This window comes from Cuculus canorus, chromosome 16, assembly GCF_017976375.1.
Source record: "Cuculus canorus isolate bCucCan1 chromosome 16, bCucCan1.pri, whole genome shotgun sequence".
Lineage (NCBI taxonomy): Eukaryota > Metazoa > Chordata > Aves > Cuculiformes > Cuculidae > Cuculus > Cuculus canorus.
In genome coordinates, this window is record NC_071416.1 from 14,683,910 (window position 1) to 14,706,156 (window position 22,247).

At 38.1% G+C, this 22,247-nt stretch overlaps 1 protein-coding gene across 5 annotated transcripts in view; it reads left to right on the top strand.

Moving 5' to 3' along the window:
* Window positions 1-21,935, top strand: part of ZNF217 (zinc finger protein 217) — a 36,975-nt gene extending 15,040 nt beyond the window's left edge. For 4 of the 5 annotated variants that reach the window (XM_054081494.1, XM_054081493.1, XM_054081496.1 and 1 more), the window contains 5 exons: window positions 8,256-10,044; window positions 12,235-12,378; window positions 13,172-14,764; window positions 18,379-18,507; window positions 19,752-21,931. In XM_054081494.1, the coding sequence (XP_053937469.1) occupies window positions 8,646-10,044; window positions 12,235-12,378; window positions 13,172-14,764; window positions 18,379-18,488 (3,246 nt within the window). In that variant the 5' untranslated portion in view covers window positions 8,256-8,645 and the 3' untranslated portion in view covers window positions 18,489-18,507; window positions 19,752-21,931. Of the gene's footprint in view, window positions 1-8,255; window positions 10,045-12,234; window positions 12,379-13,171; window positions 14,765-18,378; window positions 18,508-19,751 lie in introns of those variants that run through there. The other variant, XM_054081497.1, reaches the window with a different exon arrangement.
* Window positions 21,936-22,247: the final 312 nt, after the last annotated feature.

A 22,247-nucleotide genomic window follows, 5' to 3' on the forward strand; every position in this document is an offset into this window, starting at 1 on the left:
GGAACTCCTGGCTCTTGAGTAATAAGGAATTAAGTCTAATTTGGTAAACTCTGAATTTACCACTTCTTTGTAGTTGTGGTCGCTGGAGAGACCTAATATCCTTCTGCCAAGAAGTAAAAAAGTCAAATTTGCTTTAAAGGTCTCTGAAAAGATCTTCTTTCAAATGAAGACCAAGACTAAACATATGAGGCAGTCTGTGTAAGGTGGGCAGTCTGTGTAAGGTGAGACTGACTCAACAATAAAAATGTATCCCTCACTCCACCAGGAGAGTCTTTACCTGCTGGGAGAGAATAATAAACTGTTTTGTAAGGTAAGGGGTCATTGCCAGTTTAAGTGCATGTAACTTCTTAATTTAATGAAGTTGCATCATCTTATAGTAGTGGTGAAATGTCACAGACTTATTTAAAATAGGATCACCCTTGTGTCTTTCAGCCTTTCTACAACACGTATTTGCCACTTCATATTGTTTGAAGTATACTTTGGTTTTGTGGTGCCTGAGAAATTCTCTCCTAATCAAAGGGGGGGAAAGGAAAAAAATCTGGCTGTTAGAGCAGTCCTTCTGAACTTTAAAAGTCAATACTTATTTGTAGCACTTCCTCCTTTAATGCCAAGAATTAGTCTCTTTTATATTTGCTCTTGCTCAGTGGAGGAAAAACATGTGCAAAATGATGCAGGCTTATATGTTCTCTGCTTTAAAAGGAATAATTACATCTTTTGATAGAAGAGGCATTCAGTTCACTGAGGAGACACATTCAGCTCATCCATCCTCTGCCAAAACAGTTAGACATATAGCCTTAAAGAAAAAGAGACTCCACAGGAAAAGGTTTTTTAGAGAAAGGATATCCTTTGTTTCTATTAGTATAGATGTCTGAAATTGAGGGAGGGAGTTTTCCTAATATTGTTCATTATAAACTATTATTTTCCACTGATGATTAAAATCCTGTTTGCTGGATTTCAGGGAGAAAATTACTTGTATGTATGTCTGTCTTATCTGACTACAAAAGAGCTTTCAATACAAAATATTTCTAAATTGTTTGTGGATAAATGCCTGGATAGTGACATTCTCATGTTCTGTTGTATGTCTGTTTCTTCAGTTCTGTTTTTATGAATTGTCTTTATTGCATTGGAAAGCTCTGCAGCCTTGCTAGAAGGGGCTGTAACTTAAGGAAAGAGAGCAGCACCTCTCTTAGGATAAAAAGATAAAGCACAAAAACCCCTCTAAGAGTTTAAATTCAGGATAACTTTGGAAACTTCAAGCATGAAGGATGAAGACTAACAAGGGGACTTAAATTTACAGATTTAGGGAGTGGAAATTCCAATTTGGGGTCATCTTTTATGTTCTCTTTTCAACCTGAACGTCTTCATTTTGATCTTTCCTGCAATTGAAACAAACAACTCTCTTCCTCCCCTTCCTCCCCCTAAATCTCCATTTCCTTTAGAAGTATTCATGTTAGTTCTTTATCAGACTGAACTGTTAACAAACTTTATGTAAAAATATTTTTGTATGCAAACACTGGGATAAAAACATATGTGGATGAGAAACACCGTTAGGTGTACGCATAGGCTCTTCCATTAACAGAGAAGTGCACTGGGAAGTTGTGTTAAAATGATTTACTGTTAAAAGATAGAAGGGAGTAGCTCTTCCCTTCCCTAGAAAGCAATAGAATGCGCAGTAATGAAGAGTAAGTTATTGGCTTCACGTAGTGTTATGAAGAAAACCTGACTCTTCTGCTATTCTGCAAAATAATGTTTTATCTGTGCTGACTTTTATGGCTTTCCAGTGGTTTAACTTAAGTCATAGGCAGATGGGTGGTTGTACCCTTTCAGAAATAAGGTCACAATCTGTGCAGCAAATAGTGTGTCATCCTCGCTAGGTTTAGGGCCTATCCTTCCCTCAAATTGGGGTTAGAAAAGGCATTTTTGTCTAATACAGGAAAACACCTTATTGCATGAGGTGTGGCATGTATGCGTTCATTCTTAAATGGGGAAAAGGAAGTTAGTGGTTGCTATAAAAACTCTAATACCTGTCGGGACAAACTTGAAACTTTGTGCTGTGGATATTTGGAAATCTGACTAATGTTTTGGAGCAGTTGGTTAGTTAGAACCTCGCGATGACACTTTGCTTCGCTTTCTGGCTAAACGTAGGAGGCTGTGAAGACCACAGCACCCCCAGTACTGCTCATACAATAGAGCCACTGTCACTGATGGGTTCTGCAAAGGCTACACACACTACAGGTACTGTCTCGAGAGTTTGGAGCTCTTGAATATTGTTAGCGGCTACTTAGGGGTGGTATTTCTGCTTAATATCCTGTGTGTGTATGAGGTGTGGTGCAACTGACTTAACTTTATGCAATGATATATACGTATTAAAAAAGAAAGAAAAGGATATACTCTAAATAAGATAAGTTCAGCCTCAGCTCAGGCTTTTAATTGACGATTTGAAGTTGTATTTATTCATGAGCTACTCTGCTATGATTCATATTATACTTGAATGTGTATGTGACCAGACAAAATAGCTAATATCCATAAGGTATTTTTTTTTATTTGTGGTCTCAGCTGAGGAACAGGTGACATCAACTGGTTCATTTTATTTATGTTCATTAGACAGAACTCGAGCAACTATTCTGAAAAAGCAAAACTTTTGGATTTAAATAAAAAAGGTGTCTAAATAACTTGTGGTTTCCTATAAACAATCGGCAGCATCAAATCAATTTCATTAGCAGTGCCGAAGAGCAGCAGCGTGTTCTGAGGTATAAACATACCAAGAGAGAAGAATATTTCATGTAAAATGACACTTAATATCTCCAAACTTCTTGAAACATGAGGAAAGTTGATTTTTTTTTTAAGTGGAATTGAGAGTTATGTGGAAGTTTCTCAAGTCATATAGACACAGTAGTAATTAAGGTAGTTAATGTGCAGCAGCTGGCGCTGTGGAGGGGTTTTGAGTATGGGTTTTTCCTTCTTTGCTGGCACTTGGTTACGTAGGACTTGAAACTTTGTGGAACTCGGGTAAGGTAGTGAAAGAAACTCTGGTCATCTGTTAAACAGTGGTGGCTTTGCTACTGGCCTTGAACTTAACTATCTCAGCAAACTGCTAGCAGATCCTTAACTCAGTACAAATCTTCTAGTATACAGTAGAGTAACTAAGTATCACAGGCTTAGTTGTAACTCGTCTAGTTTTCTCACTTCTGTTTTTAAGAAAGTGTTGCAGCAACTAGGTTAACTTCTGTAATTGTTCCAGCTTGCTTTTTGCAGTTTAACAGTAGTTCTGCTAGCACAGAGTTAGCAAGGTATGGTGGTTTTTCCTGATAGTAGTTACGCAACTTTTATTCCCAGTGCTCTGTAGTGTTTAAAATGAGAAACTCAATGTTTAGACTTTACTGTTCTCTGGAAGTTGTGTCTAGAGTTTTTATTACGTATTCATGGAAATTTTGAAATGCAGGAAGTAGAAATGCAATAAAATTACTACTGATAGGTCATTTCCCAAAGAAATCTTTGAGACTGTAATATGTTGTCTTTGGTTGTGTAATTTAATAAAAAGAAATTAAACTTCTTTGCGGACACTTAATTAAAAAATTCTCTGTTTTAATAATCCATTTATATGCTGCAGCTTCTTAGTGTGGTTCTCAGGTGATGTGGCAAGTGCAATGAAAGCAAGATATTCTCATCTGTCCAGTTCAATCTTTATTTATATATGTTTTGTGGTGTTTATACATATAATGAGTATTGCTGTTGAAATATTTGTCTAAAGGCCATGTAGCCAAACATGACTCGCTTGTGAACTAAAGTTTGCTAAGTGCTCAGGCTCTGAACTGTTGGAAGAATAAAGTACAATAGATGGTGTCTGGCATTGAGAAGAGTTCGCCCCTTGTGGACAGACCACTCTAGGAAATGTCCAGATGTGCTGAGTGAGGCAGGTTCCTCCCGACTTGCTCATTCACCTCAAGGCAATTGCAGCAACCACTGGAACATGTGGGCCCTGAACTCTGGCGTGAGGTGCATGTTGACATTTACAGATGGACAGGGGAGTCAGAAGTCAAGATTTCTTGACTCACTTTAGTGTGAGGAGGGATCAGCATTCTTCATTTTCAGCCTTGAGTTAATCTGTAGCAAATTTATCACTCTTCAGCTTTTGGAAGGAAGGATTTCCTGTTTTGTTCTTTTCCTTGATTCAATATCTCTGACTGATACTGGTGTGCCGTGTCTGTTCTTTTGTCTTCTGAAAGTGAAAGACAGCAGAAGAAACCTGAGGTACTGTATTTTTTGGTTATTGTTGAGCTACTATGCAGACCTTCAGCCACAAATAGTCACAGTGCTCTTCAAAACTTAAGGTTGTCCACTTTCCCAAGGAAGCAGTAGTACAGCATTAAGGCAACTCTTGACAGTTTTGCTACTGCCGGCAGGGGTTTGAATAACAGGAATGTAATTAATCAGCATTTCTGGCCCTCAAATCCAAGGCATAATATTATCTTCACTAGGAAGAAAGGTTTTGTTAATAACGGATAAAATCCTAGTGTGGATATTTGGATTGTAGTGTGGATATTTGGATTGTAGTTCTAGCATGTGTTAGCTTGTCTAAACAGTGAGAGCGTAAAATTGTGCCTACTTGTAAAAGCCATATACCTAATCAGAGTGAAGCGTGTAATCACCAGATAAAAAAAATTAGACTAGAGCTTTATAGCTCACCTTCTGACGCTAGCGGTATTATCTTTCTTCTTCTTAGTTTAAATATAATTCTGTCTCATTGCATCCGCAGTTTTCTTCAGAAATGCTACCTGTGGTTGTTTTCAGCCTATAGGTACTGTCTCCTATATGTGATGGTATATCCAGGAACAATAGTTGCCTGAACTGCAAATAAGTGTTTCAGATTCCTGGAACAGGAATATCTTGCTCTGCTTTGCAATGCTGCCTAGAGAATAAGCTGTGGCCAGTTCTTCAAAAGTGTTCAGAGCCTGCTATTAAAACCAGTGAAAGCTTGAAAAGCATTCAGCAGCTAACATGCCTTGGTGAAGGTGTGTAAAGGGCTTTGAAGAGCTATGGAAGAAGTCTCAAAAGGGCTTGTTCAAACCTACTGATAGCTAATAAAATTTGGATCCAAACTCCTCTCATAATCTATGTGTTAGTTATGTGCTCTGTATTTATACGTGCAGTTGTGTGAACAGTTTTATGCAGCTGAGTAATGTCTGCTTTGATACATTTAAATGAGATGAGATTGAAACAGACCTGTTTTCAAAGGGCTTACCAGAGAAGATGTTATTGATTGATGGAGGTGGATTTTTCACACATCAGTGACCTTCCCTAGGTCTGATCTATGTCTGTCCCTTAATTCTAATAAGACTTTAAGCATACAGGTTTTACAAGTGTTTGCATTATCCTAGGTTAGGTTTGAGTAGAACAGTGTGTTGTGGTCCCTGTTACAAGAGCGTCTTTTCTACCTTCGCGTCATCCCAGAATGCTAAGGAGAATAGGGGATGGAGTGTGGATTTCTGCTCTTTTTCATCTCTTTTTCTCTTTACAGTGACTTAATTCTTGTTGCTCTATTTGTTGTGATGCCACAATGGCTCTGAATGTAAATGCATTAAACTCTTAAGTTTGGACAATTCTTTTATCTCACTTGGATATTCATTATTGGCGCTGAGGAGTCTCGCAAAGTTGTTGATTTTTTGATGTGTAAATAAATTATTTTCAGGCAGATGGTCACCGTTTATGCACAGGAGCTTTGCGGCAGCATGTTATCCTGTTGTAAAAAATACCTCTTAAAACTACAGTGGAAATAGAACAAAACTGCTAGTTGAAACATGCAGTAAAACATGTTAACCAGCACTCTTTGATATGCTTTCCTTGTGTTTTATAAAAGGGAAAGCTTTTTGAATACTTCAGCTTCAAACTTTTGTTGCAGCTTCTTCACCTGCCTGTAGGGAGTGAGTCAAAGCCAGAAAGTCAGAACTGAATGGAGAAAGTAGAAGGGCACAAGCAAGGGTGGCAGCAGTAGAAGTGATTCAGAGGTGTCACATAATAAATTGAACCTACCTATTACAAAAGATTTTTGAGTCATTATGCAGAGAGGAAGTGGCAGTCATGGCAATGATAAAACTGGAAATTGGGATAAAGGGCTTCATTGGAAAAGAAACTGTGGCTGCAAACTCCCCACATTTTAGCCCACAAGATTCCTCCATTTGTCTTCAGCTTGGCATATCTTGCGTCTTTGGCCCAGTTTGTGTGGGGGAAAAAAAAAAAGGAAAAAAACAAAAGGCAAGCTAGATGCTTCTTGGTGTTAGATGTTAGATTTGATGATTGTCTAGACCTGGTTTAGAAGGCTGGACAATACAGGCAGTAAACTCTGGAGGTATGGATTAAAAAAATGGAAGACATAACTGGCAACAATTTTATTCTGTATTGGCATTTTGGTCCTTTTGTTCACTCATCTTTATTAGGCTCCAGAATCTTGTTGTCTGCATGGTGGTGGAGAAAGAGATGCGTACTTCTCAAATCAAAACTAAAGAGTCTTCTTTATTGATCCTAGCAACACGTTGTTGTGTTCTTTCCCAGGTGGTTATCTTGCTGGGCTTGACTGTTCTGTGGTAGGTAAAGGTATCCAATAGAGTTGAAAGCATCATATCAAGCCTGCGCATAGAGGTAGTTGCATTTTCACTTCAGCTGGTGAAAGGTCCTGTCCCACTAACCTCCCATAGCTGTTGCATATGCTGGCTCTGCTAGCAGCTGGCCTGGCAGGAGCATTATCTGCAAGCACATTTAGGCCACTGAACTGTATAAACAGTTAAAGTTCTGGTGGCTGAATTCTGCTGAAGTTATTTAAGATATGATGGCTTAAGATCACCTTTTCCTGTCTGGCTAGAATCGCTGCTGGAGAAGGTAAACTAAGCTGCATAAATGGCCACATCTTTACCTGCTGCAACTACTTGTCGTGGAAATCTCTGTAGTTTGAACTATTTATTACAAGGTTGTGTTTGGATTGTTTGTCTTTCTTTGAACGAAATAAAACAAAATGTTTCCATTTTTTTCCAAATAAGAGCAAGGCAGAGGTGGAAGTTAAGATGAATTTTAAAATGCTGCTTTGCCTATACTGTCTTCTGGTATAAGAGCTGTAGAGCATATTGTGTTTTCAGATTTATTAATTCAAGTAATGTGAATCACTGGCCAGCTGTCTTTTATGAAATAATTTGCAAAAGTTTCAATCAAATTTTGAATGCATTGTTTTCATTGGATATTCATGTGTTGGGAAATGTGCCTCGTCTCATAACGATTCCTCTTCAGCTTATGTAGTCTTGTATTATTTTGGTAGACTTTTCCTTTAACCAAAAATTTGATCAAGTGTAATCCTGAACTCCACAATACTAAAGTTCGACAGCCCAAAGAGTAGTGGCCATTAATTGCTGCTAGCAGACATCAGAACTTTTACAGATTTGGAGATTTAAATTTGAGTTGCAATTAACTATTATAACCCTCTTTAGTCTTGGGGAATCTCGAACCTGCCCTCTCCAGCATAATCAATAAAGCTCACTTTTTGTTGCATGCAATTTGAAACTAGAAGCATTTATTTTTTAGGTATAATAGTTATCCTCTTGGATGGCTTAAACTTCTGTTCAAGGAATAGTATCATTAGTTTAAATAAACTTTGAGATTATCTAGTTGTGCGAGTCCAAAATTGTCGGAAAGATTGTAAATATGCAGAAAATAGTAAAAGCTTTGAGTTCTTAATACAAAGATTTGTACTGACACTTCCTGTCTACCAGAACTATGAAAGCTAATTCTAAGCTGTCTAGTTTTGGAATAAAATCTTTCACTGAACAGCATTCGGAGAACAAAGACGTAAAGTTTCATTGTGCTTCTCAACACTGGTTTCACAAGTTTGAGGAAAGGTTACCTTGGCTTACTGCATATAGTTGTTATGAATTCAGTATGTATTGAAATATGGTATCAGCAGCTTTGTGTGATAGGGTAAGAGTAGGTTTAGAATAGATAGTAGACAAAGTATGGCTTTTATGTAGCAATCTTAATGCAGAAGCCCAGCTAATGGAATACAGAGATATTTAAGATCATACTGTTTCACCTGTTTTGACAGCGAGTAAAAAAGTGACCAGTGTCTTGTAGTTGTCCTTCTTTGACTATTTATTCTAAGTATGCCTTCTCTCTTCAGGATCATTCAGTAGTTCCTAGCCCTAATGTTTTCCTTATTTGAGAGACAATACTTTCCTTTTCGTTTGAAAAATCTGACTGTTTTCTCTCTTCCCCAGGTGCTGGAGTTCTTTGTGGCACTGAACTCATCCTTGAGTGTATTTCGTCCAATGCAACTATTTGAATTGCTTGAACAAAAAAACTAAGTGCAACTGACTGTTTCTTCAGACTTGAAAAATTAGAAGAAATAGTTCAAAAAACCCTCACTCTGTCACTGAGAGAACCAAGGGATACACTTTCAGCGACTTGTGAACACAGATAAATACAAAAAAGAAATAATTTTTTGCTTATGGAAAAAATCTTTTTCCTGGCAGAGGTCTTTTTAGCTTAGCGGACTTGTAAGCACATGTTGGAGAACTTTACAAGTGTCCTTATTGTGAACGGTGAGCATCCCCAAAGAACTGAAACCTTACATTAAAACACGTAATAGAGAACAGAACATAGGAAACATGCCAACTCAGCCTCTCTTGGCATACATGGATGGACCGGATGGAATAGCCAGTACTGTTGGTGCACAGATGGAGAATAATGATGCCTCAATGACAATAAAAGGAACAAATACAATTTCTTACAAAAGCTTGCAAGAAAAGTTTCTCATGCAAGCTGAGGGATGCATGCCTCTGGACTGCATGTTTTGTGATGAGACTTTTAAACATCCTGAAGAACTTGGTAAGCATGTTTTAACTCAGCATAGGCCCACTCTTTGTGAACCCGCTGTCCTGCGTGTTGAAGCGGAGTATCTTAGTCCTTTAGATAAATGTCAAGTAAGAACAAACTTGTCTTCACCAAAAAATGAAAAGGACAGTGAAGAACTTAGTTGTAAAGTTTGTGGACAAACATTTGATGAGGCTTTTGACGTTGAGGCACACATGAAAAAGCATAAAGATTCTTTCACCTATTGGTGTAATGTATGTGGAAGAAGATTTAAGGAGCCGTGGTTCCTCAAAAATCACATGAGAACGCATGCTGGAAAGCCTGGTTCTAAAAACAAGCACCAACAAGGTTCTGAAAGCCCCGCAACAATAAATGAGGTGGTGCAGGAACACGTAACTGAAAACGTAACGTCACCTTACAAAATTTGTATGGTTTGTGGTTTCCTATTTCTCAATAAAGAGACTCTAATTGAGCACAGTAAAGTGCACACCAAAGAATCAGTACCCAGTGGCGAAGGCCCCCAAGTGACTGGTGAACCTCATGCAGAAGAAACGTCTCAAAAAGAGGAATTTTTTCAGTTCTTGAATTTAAGACCAAAATTGATTCCAGAGAATGACAAATCCCAAAAACCTGTGAAATGGATAGCTGAACTAGATCCTTTCAACACATATCAAGCATGGCAGCTGGCTACCAAAGGTAAAGTTGCGGTTGGCCATGGCCAAATTAAAGAACCAGGGCATGAAGGATGTACAGACAATGATGATTCATCTTCTGATAAAGAAGAACTTGGTGAAATTTGGAATGCAAATAAGGGTAGCCAGGCTGAAACTACGGGGAAGTCAAAGGTAAATAAAACCAGCAGTTACACAGGGAATGGTAACTTATCCCAAGACAAATTGAAGCATCCTGGTGGTGAAGTGCCTTCTATGGAAATGGATTCTAAATTGTCACACAACAAAGAGAAACCGACACATTGTTCGGAGTGTGGCAAAGCCTTCAGAACATACCACCAGCTAGTCCTTCATTCCAGAGTACACAAGCGAGACAGGCGGACTGATGGAGAGTCTTCAGCTGCTTCGAGGACATGCTGTGGTGATATAATTACAAGTTTGGATGAAAATGGAACAAGAGAACGAATAGAAGGAGGTTCTGAGGATGGATCTGAAGATGGGCTTCCAGAAACACTTACCATAGGTGAGTAGCGTTTTGAGCACTTAAGTTTGAAATTACTGTTGCTGTAGTATTTAGGAACTCTTCAAAGCTGAAGAACACATCTCACCTTCCTTAGTTATCATGAAACAGTATGGTGGGAGAAGGGTAAAAGGGAAAAAAGGCTCTGACGCCATTTTGAGGTCTTCGAGGTTGTGTTGGGCCTTCTTGCAGCTATGATTTGGGTTCCTAGAGTCACTGAAATACTTTTAATACTGATCAGTCTAGGAAAAGTCACTGTTTACGTATCCCCTCTCTCTCAATGTGTGTCTCTCTCTCTCTCTCTCTCTCTCTCTCTCTCTCTCTCTGCCATACCCACAATAGTAAGAGTCTTGTTTTTGCCCTTCTTGTCCAGCATATGTTTTTAACAAGCAGTATTTCTAAAGAAGTCCTTGCAGTTTCACTTTTTTTCCCCCCTGCATCTTGTAACAAAGGGCAGAAAATGTCCAGTGCTTGATACCAAGCAATTTGTTTGATTACACTTTACTTCTCTGGATCTTAACTCTGTTCTGTTAGACTGCAGGTTCTATTATTTCTTTTCAATGGTATGTTACTTGAAAGCCTAGATGTCAGAACCAGCAGTTATAAATTAATTGCATAAGGGCGTGCGTGCAGGCTATTAATACGTGCACATCCTGTATGTGAGAGGTATATATTTCACTCTTCTTTCTTGAAGGGTTGCTAACAGATCTCTTCAACAGAGTAGATGGACCCAATCTGTATGTTACCTAGGATTAATTCTGCAGCTTGCTGTGTCTTAGAAAAACAAGTGATACTGAATGAGTCCTTAATTGAAAAGGATTGCATGTCTGGGGGCAAAGAGGAATAGCAAACAGTCTACTAGCTGATCTAGCACTCCTGTGTGTGACATGCTTTGAGTCTGCATTTAAAGAACAGACACTTGCATAATCTCAAGAAAAGACGCAACGTACAGAATGTCCTGGCACACACGACTGACTTTTCCTTTTCTGGTAATGCGCAGCCCTTTATTTTGCCTCTAGTAACAAAGGAATGGAATTATTACTTAATGTTAACTTGCTTGTTTTGTTTCTCAGTGTCTTATCTTAAAGTACAACAGCTTTCATTGTGAGATGCTGAGTCATGCTTATTGAGACATTATCTGTTTGTTTAAAACAGCTATGGTTTGTCATAGCTGTAGCTTAGCAATACTTAGTATTTCCAGTGTAGAAGCTTTTCAACAGGCAAGAACTTCAGAGAACCATTTTAAGCTGTTACGTATCTAACATCTTAGTCAAGCAACGTTTCATCTTCCTTCTCTTCCAACTGTAGCCTTCTAGTTAGCTTTGACTTGGATGTTTTACTGAAGTTGTCTTGATGATTTTTCAGTTCAACCTGCCAAAGAAATCATGTTGATTTGAATGCTGTATTGTGTGTAAGCTTTCTGTTTCTCGTTAGACATTATGCTGTACTTGCCGCCCTCCAGTGGTAACTTCTGGTGCCTACACTTGAGTGGAACCAGTTTTTAATCTGTGAATTTGTTCCTTGAGAACATGTTTCGCAGAATAGGAACCCCTGCCACTTTCTTACTCCCATATTTGTCAAAGCATCAATGCTTGTAGTGAAAGAAGATTACACGTTACTGTTAAAATAAAGTAGATATTGTTATACAGGCAAGACACTCCATTGATCAGCACAGAAATAATAATATTAATAATAATATTACAATTAATAAGAATCTGTCTTTCTCCTCACCTTCCTGTCCCAAAACGCCTTTGTGTGTTTTGCCACAGTGCACAGAATAGGTTTAGAGTCTGGATCATCACACTCACATGTACTTACTCAAGCACTCCCTTTAGTAAAAGGATACAGTTTATAAGCTCTGTGAATTTTTGAGATGGGCTGTTTTCCATCAAGTTCCAGTAGGCCAGTAAAGATAATTTTTTTCTCCTTTGAGAACTAGTTTGGAATCTTGTTTGTTTGTTCTCTGGGGCTTCTTTGTTACATTCACTAACCACAGTGTTACTTGACACAGAAACTTTTTTAACTCTTTTGGTCTTCGATTGCTAAGTGTGCAGCACTATAGAACAAAAGATGCTTGCAGACGGTAGGAGTTCACAACGGTTCATTCTGTGTTTTCCCTTAATTAAACAGTTGGAATAATTACATATACTTTTAAGCGAGACTCCAAATTTGCATTTGCTCTTCATAATTTAGGTATATTTTCTCCAAAAGAGAAAAATGAAGATTGTTTGGAAAGAGCAAAAGTTAAAAACCTTGGAGCCTCCAGAGAATGCAGCTATTGTGGAAAGTATTTTCGCTCAAATTATTACCTCAATATTCATCTCAGAACTCATACAGGTAAATGGGCTTCACCTTTGTGGGAGGGGAAGAAAGTCTGCTAAATCCAATTGGATGGAATGTTTGGTTTTGCTGAAGAAAAACAGAAGTTGCCTTCAAAATTATTTATATTAAGAACAAAGTTTTTTCTAATGCTCAAAAAATACAATTGAAATTTCTTAGAATTATTTACCCAAGTGTAAATATTTGTGAATAGGGCTAATTACATTAAGTACTGTTAAGAATACGTGTTTTTTCTGCTTTTAGCAGTCTAGCAAAAAGGAGCCTGTTTCCCAAGCATTAAGTTGATTGCCCGTTTCTGCTACCTGGGGAAAAAGCTGTGTCTGTTTTTCAGTGCAACTTTTTGTTTTCTATAGCCAGGCAAACTCCTCCTACTCCTTTTAATGTATGTCCCTGTTTCTTTTGAAACAGCTCTATTTATAGATGAACTGTTACATTTGTGCTGTTGAATAGCATACTTGTGGTATGATCAAGGGCTATAAATTGTTGGAGTTGACCCACAGCTATACTTCTTGCTTACCTCTGCCAAACATATTGTCAGCTACCATCTCCATACATAGCTAACGTGTGGAAAATATCTTCATCATAGCCAGAAGATGTCACTGTAGTTAGTAAAAGCAGTAAGATGTAGTTTAAATGATTCGGATAAGTTTGAGAATTATGAGTATGTGGAAGGGGAAAGAAAAATCTGTTTTACTGTTTTTCAATCTACATTATTCCATTGTCTTGATTTGAAGTCTTGAATACAATTAAAATTGTATCAAACTTATTTACTGATAAAACTGTGTTTCAGGTGAAAAACCGTACAAATGTGAATTCTGTGAGTATGCAGCAGCACAAAAAACTTCACTGAGGTATCATTTAGAGAGGCATCACAAGGACAAGCAAGCTGATAGTGCAGCAGACGTGAAAAGTGACAGCAAAGTTTCTTTACAGAGTCAGGAGACGGAGCTCTTGCTGGCTGCTGATGGTGCTCAAGAAACCAAAAATTTGAAGAGGCTTTTTGATGGTGCCAAAGATGCTGGGGACTGCCCACCTACCAAGCAGCAAAAGGAAGTTCTGTCTTTGAACAATGCAATAGGCAGCACAGTCCTTCTAAAAATTAAAAGCAATTCTAGGGAATTGAACAAAGGTTCTGTTTGTAAAAATTCAAACAGAATACACGAGAATGTGCCTACTCCTTACCCAGAAAAACTAAAGGCTAAGAAGGACACAAAGGAAGCTCAGCCCAATATTCCTTATAAAAGAGAGAGAAAGACTTCTGTGGCATCAGAGGAAGATGATGTCCAGTATGTTTGTGCTTTAAAGGACGGAAAAAGTGTGGATGATGTGCGAGAGTTCACTGAAAGCTACATGCACAAACCTGTGGTGGATTCTCAAGAAAAGCCTTTGAACTTATCTATTGGGACTTCACAAGAATGTTCAGTGATTTCAGCTAGAGGCCTGCGAGCACCCAGCACCTGTCCGTTTTGTCCTTACAGAACACTTTACCCAGAAGTCCTAATGATGCACCAGAGGCTGATGCACAAATACAATCCTGACACCATTAATAAAAATGGCTGTAGAAGCAAGGCTCCAGTCAAAGCCAGACGCACTGGATGCCCTCCAGCTCTGCTTGGTAAAGATGTACTTCCTTTGTCTTTTAATTCTAGTAAACGTAAAGCTTCCCCATCTACACAGCAGAAACTGTTGCAAACGGGGAAAGCTAAGCAATGTCAGCCTCCGCAGAACAAAGCCCCTCTCTTTTCAGTGACTGACTCAAGCAGCGCAGCCCCAAGTAACCTCAAGTTTCATAAACAGCAAAGTAATATTGGAGCTCAGGCAAATAACTATAGACAACCTCAGCAAGAAATGCACTCCAGTTCCAATATCTCTCCGGTATTGGACAGAGTAAAAAGATCTGAATCTAAAGTAAAAGTTCTAAGTGTCCCAGTGTCGCAGTCTGGTCTAGTGAGCAGCAGTGTGAATGAGGCTCTTGACTCTCACCTGAATGAATCTGCCTGGCCTTGTCATCAAGGAAGAGACTATTTTTGTAGTAAATCTGTGAGCAATGTAAATCTAGACTATGGCGAAACATCTGCTAAACGAATGAAACCTAATGTGTTAGCTGTTGAACATACTGACTCTCCAATGGCTAATTACAGAAGATACGAAATGAGCAGATTTCGTATTGTAAACAGATATGCAAATCTGCTACCTCAGGAATGTTCTCGCACCAAACCTGCATCCTCTGTTTTGCCAAACAAACAAGGGCTTCTGAATGCAGATGATGTTGATCCTCCTAATGTATTGACTGTTCTCAAACCTTACGAGTCGTATAGCTCTGGATCACTTTACAGTTCTTGTGGATCTAGCAATGGCCAAGTAACCAGCTCTACAGTAGAAGGTACGGTATCTCCTTCCTAGTTAAGTGTCTTACACTATTGCAAAGGAAGGTGAATGAAATATAAGTGTGTAAAATAAAAAGAAAGCTGTACATAGCATTTCACCAAGTCCGGTTAGTGGTTGGATTTTGAATTTAAAATCCAGATTCAGCAGACTCCTGGCTTGGGGAATTAAAGCGTGGAAGGTCTGAATTTTAAAGAGGGATTTAAAGTTCCTCAAGTTCCTCCCCCTGCCATGGGTCTCTGATAGCAAACATGTATTGTTTGCTCATCAGAGCGCTCCAGACATGCTAACTAATCCAGGATATGGAATGAGCCTTTCTGCTTAATATACCAGAAGTCTTAGACCATCTGGAATATTAATAAAACTTCTTACAAAAGAAAAAGGCCACTCATAGACAATTGTTCCCTTCAATTGAAGAAAAGGACATATTGCAAATTGTAAGGCTATGATTTAAATCTTATACCTGTATTCTTCAATAGGTTTTTATAAAGTTTAGGTTTTAGTAGGAGCAGAATACTTTGTTAAATCAAGAAAACGTAGTTCTGCTAGTCAAATTATGGTGTCATGTTGCACTAAGTAGTAATGCTTTGTGGAAAATTCTGGGCCTAGCAGAAATAATTGCTTTGCGATATATTTGGAAAACTTTGGTACTTTTATGTAATACATGATTTTTGTTTTGTTCTTAGTCAACATTTTTCAAAACTTATCAGGAGGGTGAGACTAAAGGTATTAGGTGATATTTAATCGGTTGTCTGACTATTTGTAGAAGATGGCATTTATGACTGTGATCTGAAGGCAGTATGGACTTGGCACTAAATACAGTGCTTTGAATTTTGAAATGAAGATCCTGTTATAAAAATGAATAGTGTGTGTGTGCACTGTGTAGTCTTAAAGTCTCTGCTAAGTTCTTAAACTCTGTGAATCCTTCCATTCTCCAAAAGCAGTATTATTCTTCTGAAGTAGTCTGGGTTCATTGCAAGCAGGGGAGGGGGACCTGAGGTCAGAGTGAACTGCAAAATACCTAATCTGCATTTAGTTACATGGCAAAAAATGTATTCACTGTGTTCTGGTTTTTGTTTGCTTGTTTAAAGGTTGTGGGCTTCAGAAGTATTCAGGCTTGCTCGTGGATTATGGAAGGGTGAAGGCAAATTAACGTTACAGTTCTGTTTCCAGTCTGGTTAGGAAGTGGATAAGGGAAAAGCCAGCATCGCTGTTGACTCACTGAAGTGCTTGTGAAACGGAGCTAGTTCCTAGTTTCATGAAGAGCATTGACTGTGTACCATAAACTGTACCATGAATTGCTTTGAGGAATGCAGAATGGGCACTAGGTTATGCAAGAATGCAGAGAGACAGGCAGAAGGACAGATGTTGCTGCCTCTTGATTCCTAGTGATCTGAGAGAGTGAAATACAAGTTGTTTTTTTTATCCTGAGCACAAACTATGTTAATTTGCATGAACTGATGACTTGTGCTTCATTACGCTGTCTGTTGTGCAGACAGAACATTCAACATTTGAGAGAATCCTTTCGAATATATATAAAAAAGTATAATATCCTGTTCACTTCTATGAAAATGGGAAGGGGAAAAGTTAAAAAGTCATACAGCTTCAACCAGCTAGACCAGAGTAGTCTGTACCCCAAGGAACAGATGGTGGCCAGTGTCTTGCTCCATAACAGCATTATTGTATGCTGGGGAGAGGGAAATTCTCTTGTTTTGCCAGTGGTCTTAGTGAGGTTAGACTATTGAAGTAACAGTTGATGCAGTACTATTTTTAAACAATGACTTAATTGGAATCCACCTTGTTCTTCTTTTGAAAGCTCCACCTGTCTGCCAGAAAAATCTGTGGTAGGCCTTTCTTCCTCTTCTTCTGTACAAGCCTGGAGACAGTAGCCTGTAGTCAAGAACTTTGTACTGTTTCTTGTTATTTAGAGCTCTCAAAACTATGGCTGCAACTAATTTGACAGTATTGTTGTCATGGAAATAAAGATTTCATTGCTTGTTACGCAGTGCTGTCTGAGGGCAAGAAAAGCAACTTTCTGTGTTTATTACCTGCATTGGAGAGACCGGTGAAACAAGACCCTCTCTGTAGGTTTTCTTAGCAACTTCAATTAAAGCCCTGTGTAATAAAATGCAAGGTCTTAAGGTTCATTTTCTAGTTTTCCAACCATTCTGTTCAGAAGTACCTGACCCAAACAGTGATAGTTGTTTGAAAAGGTGGAGGGTAGCAGACAGGGAAGCTTCTCAGTATTAAGGTTTTAATGCGGGTGGAGATGGTGAAGATGAAAGCTTGTGCAAATTGTTTTTCTGTTAAAAAGCTGCAGTGCAACTGTTTGTCTTAAGAGTCACGGCTCCTCAGAGGTGTGTTTTGTAAGCTATCATATGCAAAGTACTGCAGGTGTAGACCTGCAGGTTTCTGCAGTTTGTTTATTGAACCCTGGTGATACTATAAAACATGATGTCAAAACCTTTTTTAAGGGCCGATGTGCCTTGTGGCAACATTATTTAGGTCCTATGAACATGTTATGTCGCATGTTAAATGCTGGATCAAGTTGTCATGAGAATATGTTCCACTTGGCAAACTTGATTAAAGCATGATGCCTTCCGTTACTGCTTGTAAGCTCTGCCATTCTGTGTTGCCCTGAAGAGACAGAAACATTCTGAAACCACTCAGTTTGTGTTATTTTCAAATTAGTTGCCTTTGCAATGGCAACGTGCTATCAAGGATAACCTGTTGGCTGATTGATCTGGCAGAGGCTGCAAATTACAGACAATTGCTCATGACACACTCCAATGGCTTCATGCATTCTGTTGAAATATTAATTTAGCTTTGCCATTTTAATTTAATTAATGCTTGCTGGGTTTTTTCTGTGCTGCATTTACAGCTTTCATGGAATATGAATGGAAGTTGGGTTTCTTGTATCCTGTGGGAGTAATAACTTTTGACTTTTTTCTTAATTTTATGAAGTGTTTCTGACTGCTTGCTTAAGCTAATAAGACTTAATATGGAACAGGCATTGATTTCATATATAGAAATCTGAATTAATGGTCCCGGATAAACATGAAATTACCGGTATACTAGACTGAAAATTGTTTAACAAAAGTCTTCAAGTAAATGTATATTCACACTCTTTAAAGTGCCACAATCACCTTATAATCTATGATGGCAGTAATGTAATATAGCTGTTCTTCCTCTCAAATACTCCTATTCAAAAATTCAAATTTAAAATATACTGAAACTGGATATGTAGGCACCATGCTGTACTGCAGCACTGTAAACTTAAAGCCTGCTGTATGATTAATTAAGCAAAGATAATTTTTTTCTTGCAAATAACATGAGCAAAATTTACAGATAGACATCATGCGTATACAGCTTAGAAACAACATTGTCAATATTTGCCATTCCTCTTGTGTTTGTTCTGGATACTGAATTTTATATAATTTTTCAGTAGGGGTAGGGATATCTTGTCTTGGACTCTGCTCTTGAGATGATTTGTGATAGCATCTGTGGTCTTTTGGGATTCTGGGTGGTGAAGTAGACCTGCTCACAACTGAATGTCTGGCCAACTAGATTAGCAGGAAGTAATTCAAACTCCTCTAAACTTATTTTTGGCAGGAAAGAGATCGGTGTCATACCAACACTTATCTAGCAGTGTGCTACAAAAGAGAAGCTATGAAAGTTTCATTGGTAGTGCACACTTTCGACCAAGTGACAAGAAGAATTAATCATTCACTTCAAGAAACGGTAAACCTTTTGAACTAATTGTTGATTAAATGTTGCATTGTGTACTCCTAACATCAAAGGTTGCTGCATAGTATGAGAGCTTATGAAAGCCTGAACCAGAACAGCTGAAAATACAAACCTTCCTCTTATGAAGTAACCCAAATATTGGTGTAGCAGTATTTGTTGTTTTAAATACTGGTAATGGCTTGCATAAAAAAAGTACATAGATGCTCCTTTCCTATAAGAAGTGGAAGGGCTAACAACAGATAAATCTATTAATTATTTACAATCCCAGTGGGAAGTGTTCAGCAAAAGGGCTTTCCCCTTTAGTCGGTATGTGGGGGTGGGGAACCATCACTGTGGAGAACTAGAGGAGAGAGGAAGTGCCTGTTGTCACAGCTCATGAATCCTATGAGAGGTTATGTTGGTTAGTCTTTCCTGAAAATGTAGGCGTTGCTCATTTTACAGCTTCTGAATATTGTGAGGATTGCCTCTAACAACAAGATGCTTTTGGGTGGATTATTTCATAGGGAAGTAAGGGTTTCCTGATAGCTCCTTAACAGTTTATCTTTGTGTACTAGAGTGGTTGTTCCAAATAGTTTTTCCTTTGTTTGACTGCGAGTGGGTGTAGCCTCTTAGGGGAACAGGTCAAGCTGAACTCCGGAGCTTCATCTCTTCAGTTCTGTAGCTCTATCTCAGAACTTAACAACCCCATTGTGTTTGCAACATTCTTAGCTGCTAAGGAGATAAGTACTCTACAAGACTATAAATAAATATGTCTGGATGCTTTTTTCAAACCCAGAGCTGCAGATAATTTTCCTCATTCAAATTTAAGGAATGCTATAGTACCTGGACCAGCATGCACTGTTTTATGAAAAGAGTTTACCTGTCTGTGGAGCAGAGCTATCTCGCATCTAGCTGACAGCTTTTAAAATACTTTGCCTTATTTCTTGATATTATTGTAATCGTGCTGCTTTTGTTGTTTCCCTACTACGCATGTTTTTGTCAGGTTCTGCTTTTTTAAGCTAACTCGATTTCCTGCCTGTAATTCTACTTGGCCCTTGAGTATCTTCAACCATAGGCTTGATTGCCAGCTTTTATTTGGCAAATAGAAGACGCAGTGCTTATATGGCAGTCTCGGTCTCTAAATAACCATATGCAAGGGTGTGGAAGAAATTCCCTTTGTTTTAAGATACTCTTCACAACAAAAATATGCGCTGTAATATTTTATAGTTATTTACCACAACTATTTTTTTTTCTCCTAGGTCTAAGGACACAAGTGCGTGTTCTATGGAGTTATACTTGCAGTTCATCCCTTGAGGAAAAATGAATAGTGAAAGCTACTGAATTAAGCTGTGATTGTACTGTATATGCAAACACTACAGTTCTATAATACCGGTTCTGTTAACATTTTGTACCAAATAGCCATCAAAAAGTAGTCTAAACAATTGGGTTATGAAGGTGTGTGGAGAATGTATATCTTGACATTGACTTTAGTATTTTTCATTAGAATTAATTGACCAAATATTAGTTAGGAATTATATTTTTACATACTTGAGCGCTGCTGAAGAGTTTCTCTTTGAAAGAATATATAAGCATTGCACCTCAGGTAAACTATCGATACTGAAGTTGAAATCTTGTTGGCTTAATGCTCTTTTGTCATAAAGGTGAAAGTTTCTCATCTGTTTTTTCGATCGAGCTGTGTTAGTTTCTTAAAACAACTTCCAAATAAACTGTTTGAAACTGTCCAGTTAATAAATGTTGTGAACATCAAAGCAATGGTGCTGACATTATGCTGATCTGCCTTGTATATGTTAGGACCATAATGTGTTGGAGGGATCTGTTTCCCTGGGGTTGTTTCCAGCGTATTTTTAAATGCAAGGATGAGGCAATACTTGACATTTGGATTTCAGTATGGCGTTCCTGAAATACAGTTGGATTCTTCTCTTGGTGTTGGTTGCTGTTCTTGAGAAGCCTCTTAAACATCTCTACCAACAGACTTTGACAGCAGAGAAGGACTTGCATGAGAAACGATACTAATCTAAATGATTCAAATGTTTAGTTTTGTACTAAACTCAATACAGTTACATTTAGAGGAAAACTACTTTGCACCTTTGTCCAAACTGTAAACTCACAAACAGACTTGCAATATGAATATGGGATCTACAGACTTCAAAAGGGATGTGGCTATGGTGTAGCCTGCTTGACTGTGCTTGGAAGCTTCTTGATGTCGAGTTTTAGCATCTACTGGGTATTTAAAATAAGTGAGAAATAACCCGTTAATGGGAGAACATCTCCTTTTATTTTTTTTGTAAAGACAACAAGAGTTTTTTCTAATGCACATGCAGTTTAACTTTTGTAAAGGGAAGATGGCCAGTTACCAGCCAGTAAAGCAGAATTGTTGTATATTTTGACTTGCGTTCCTAGTTGCTTCTCATAAAGCCTGCAGTTAAGAGTTAATTTCTCCTGTACCTGGCTTTGACTTCCATATATTTTAGTAAAACAAAAAATGGAAATTTTTGCACTGTTCATTTTGCTTTCTTCCCTCATACAGCAAATGTAAAATAGCAAAAACAGAGAAACTAGTTTTTTCATTATGCAACTTGAGATATTCCAGTTGTATGTCTTAGTTCCTGTATATGGGACCTATTTTTAACGTCTCTGTAAACTGGCAATGTCATGAAGTGCTGTGTATCAGGAAATTGTACACTATTTACCTTTTTTCCTGTTCATAAGCTGAGCCATATGTACATAATCTAGATTTTTGTTTTCCTAGTTTTGCACTTTTATAGCCTATTTTTTGAAGATGAATTCACTTGGAAAATGGTTAATCTATTTTTTTGCGTGATCTTTCAATGAGTCTTATAGAATGCATGCTGTAACTATCATCTGTGTACCTTATGGGGTTCTGTGATTGAAATGTACGGGGCTGGTTTTTAAGATGTTTCAGCAAACAGGCCTAAGACTTGTTTGTTTTTAATCAACCTTCATGCTGGTAGTTTCCCTCAAGGCTCGTTTTGGTAGGTATCTTGGGGCTGGGATGGAAAAATGGACATAAAGACTCTATGTCATGGCACCACAGCCCTGTACTTCAGAATACACTTTGCCCATCAGTATTAACTATTGGGATACTACTGGTTTTATATGTTTCTTTGGAAATAACAGTGCATATATAGAGGTACAAATTGTTGATTTTTTTTTTTTGTTTATGTATTTATTTCATTCCATTCTGTTTTATTTTAATTGTTGAAACCGGAAGTCGTCAAGCAAGTAGGCACACATTACTTGTTTAATTTATGATGTATTTCACTTTAGTTGAGTATATTATTACATGTGGATGTAAATATAGACTTGGTGTTTTGCAAAATTGGTTTCTGTGTCTTGCTTTTAAAACTTGAAGCTAGTTACCCAGAATGTAGTGTTCACTTAACCTTTTGTCAAACCTTACCACTGGGGAGGGGGACAAGAAGAACCTGCCACCAGGTTCATGCCCTGTGCAGTTGCTTATGTGAAAATACTTCCTAGAAAAATCCAACTGCAAGGCTTAAGAGTAGAACTCTTAAAATAATGAAGAAACCCTTTTGTTTGTTCTTTCAGGGTTTTTTTTGTCTTTCCTTTAAGGAAGAAAAATTATTTGTATGCATTCTCTCTGGTAATAAAATGGAGGGAAGCATGGGTGTTTTGTGTGTGGCTGTGTGTGTGTGAGGCTTCAGAATTTGTGTGGGCTTAACCTGTCTTTGAAACTACTTCTGTTCTTAAAA